We start from the raw sequence: 2,230 nt of genomic DNA, 5'->3' as shown, positions 1-2,230 counted from the left end.
AGCGAAATATGTCACATTATATAATGACTGTCACCGAGTCATCTTTTTGAGAAAATGGCCTTCAAAGTTTTCTCTTCTCTGGAATCCATCTATCTGATTGATTTATTAGCGGAGCAAATGATCAAAATACTACGGAGGGAAGATATTTTCGTTTGGATTACTGGTCTGGTCTCGCGAGTGTATACGTGTTTGTGTAATTCTGCGTTTGTGTGTATTGCCTTTGTTTCCCGGGGAAAACCCTCACGAGAAACACCGGCTGTTGTTATGCCTGCTGTGACATTAAATTACTCCGTTCTCTGCTTGTAATTATGCCGTTACAAGCTTCAAAGTTGTATTTATCATCTGAATTTGCCGAAACAAGTTTAATATTCTGAAAGCCAAGACTTTGTTTAATTGAAATCAGATGAAAACAAACTCTAACGGACCCTGCCGTGTTATTTATGATTACTCTACGCTTACATTCATAATGTCAGCCGGAGGGAGGGGGGGCGGCGCTGCGGAAGAGCAGATTGCCTGTCATCTTCCCTTTACAAGCTTAAAGAATGTATTTATCGTGTGAGTTTGGAAATAAAAGTTTCATATTCTGAAAGCCAAGACTTTGTTTGTTTAAAATCAAACAAAACACCCGAACCCCAAAAAAATAGTTTTTTACGCAAATCCACGTTTATTTTTAAATGAGCCGTTGCGACTTCCGACTGATTTCGATAGAGCGGGTCACATATATCCTTTATTACTGATATGTATATTCACAGTGTTGTATATCATACTGCTGATGTGACGAACAATGTCACAAATTGGGATCAATAAAGTATATCTCATGTTATCTCATCTTAGGCCGCGCTTCAGAGGTGTTTCCTTACAGACCTTCATTCATCTAAACCCCTTTGGTTTTTCCAATTCTTTTGTCTAAGTTTCATGGGTTGATAAGTGTTGTAATAATAAATTGTGTGTGTGTGTGTGTGTGCAGCTTGAGGATGGAGCTGTCTGTCCGGCTGGTGGTGCTGCAGCAGCTGTGGGAGGGCTGCGGGGTCAGCACGGTGCAGCAGGGGGGGCAGCAGCTGGGGGGGCTGCTGCTGCTCTGCCTGGCCTGCAGACTCTGCTTCAGACTGGGTGGGTGCTCTCTCTTATCAGCAAGCCTTCATAGCAACACTCGTCTTCATTATTTCATGTGGATATAGCTCAAGAAAAAGGATGGTATGGTGTCTACTAACATACTGAGATAATGTCCCTTGATTTCAACACTACTCCTATTCAAGATCAAGTGACAGTGAAATAGAATTTCTTTTTTTTAAACATAGTAGATTTTCTGTCATCCATGTTTACTACAATGGGCTAGAATATACCTAAATGCAACCGGTTTATGATGTGATGTACGATGAAAGCTTATCATCATTTATCAAATCTTCTTGCTTATGTTCCTCAGGAGGTGAGTCCACTGTGAAGCATGTGTTGTCCGTGCTGGCGGGGGTGTATGGCCTCTTCCTGTTCTTCCAGCTGCACATGCTGTGGGTGCTTCTGCTCAGTGTGCTCTGCTACCTGGTTCTGCTCCTCAGCCGACACTCCAGCAGCAGAGGAGTCTTCCTCTCTGTCTTCATCCTCATCTACCTCCTTGTTGGGTGAGAAACAATCTGCAAAAACACATATGTTCCTGGAAGCTGAAATCATTTTCGGAAATCTAAAACAAAGAAGGGAGTGGGTAATGGCCTCTTCTTCGCGTCTTACCATCTTGCACAGGTGCTGTCGCGGCAACAAAATCTGTACACAGACGGACACACAGAAATATAAACACCTAACAAAGTATTAAATACCCCTCTGTGGTACTGTAGGTACACAATGTGCCATGATGACACGCACACACACACACATCGATTTATGCTTTGGAGAAACACTCGTTATCGTCATGTCAGGTTTTTGGTGGATTTAATCAAGTCTTGGATTGCAGAGTATGAATGTCCTCTTGCTATTTGCAGTTGATAAATACTTGTGTAAAGTTTGTGAAGGCAGGAGGAAAAAAGCTTCCGCAATCACCGTCTCCTCTCCGTTCCTCCAAACCCCGCCCCCTCCCTGAAAATAATGAGTGACAGGCTGATAGTAACCTGTAGGGATGTAACGATATACCGAATATCGCGGTATCGCGGTAAATAAACTTCCCAATACCGTCGTGAGACTGACTAAATCTACCGCGATTTTTTTTTTTTTTAAATATTTTTTTTTTTAAAACACTTTTTTT

General features: G+C 42.1%; 1 protein-coding gene across 1 annotated transcript; it reads left to right on the top strand.

The window, feature by feature from the left end:
• The first annotated feature begins 970 nt into the window (after positions 1 to 970).
• LOC104944727 (protein-cysteine N-palmitoyltransferase porcupine-like) lies at positions 971 to 1,624 on the top strand. The gene is made up of 2 exons (XM_010770332.1): positions 971 to 1,110; positions 1,424 to 1,624. Exons 1-2 carry the CDS (start codon positions 975 to 977, stop codon positions 1,618 to 1,620), a joined length of 333 nt encoding a protein of 110 aa, XP_010768634.1. The 5' UTR covers positions 971 to 974; the 3' UTR covers positions 1,621 to 1,624.
• Positions 1,625 to 2,230: the final 606 nt, after the last annotated feature.

The sequence above is a fragment of the Notothenia coriiceps genome, unplaced genomic scaffold, assembly GCF_000735185.1.
Source record: "Notothenia coriiceps isolate Sejong01 unplaced genomic scaffold, NC01 NC01_scaffold00000142, whole genome shotgun sequence".
NCBI lineage: Eukaryota > Metazoa > Chordata > Actinopteri > Perciformes > Nototheniidae > Notothenia > Notothenia coriiceps.
This window is presented reverse-complemented; position numbering and strand designations above follow the sequence as displayed.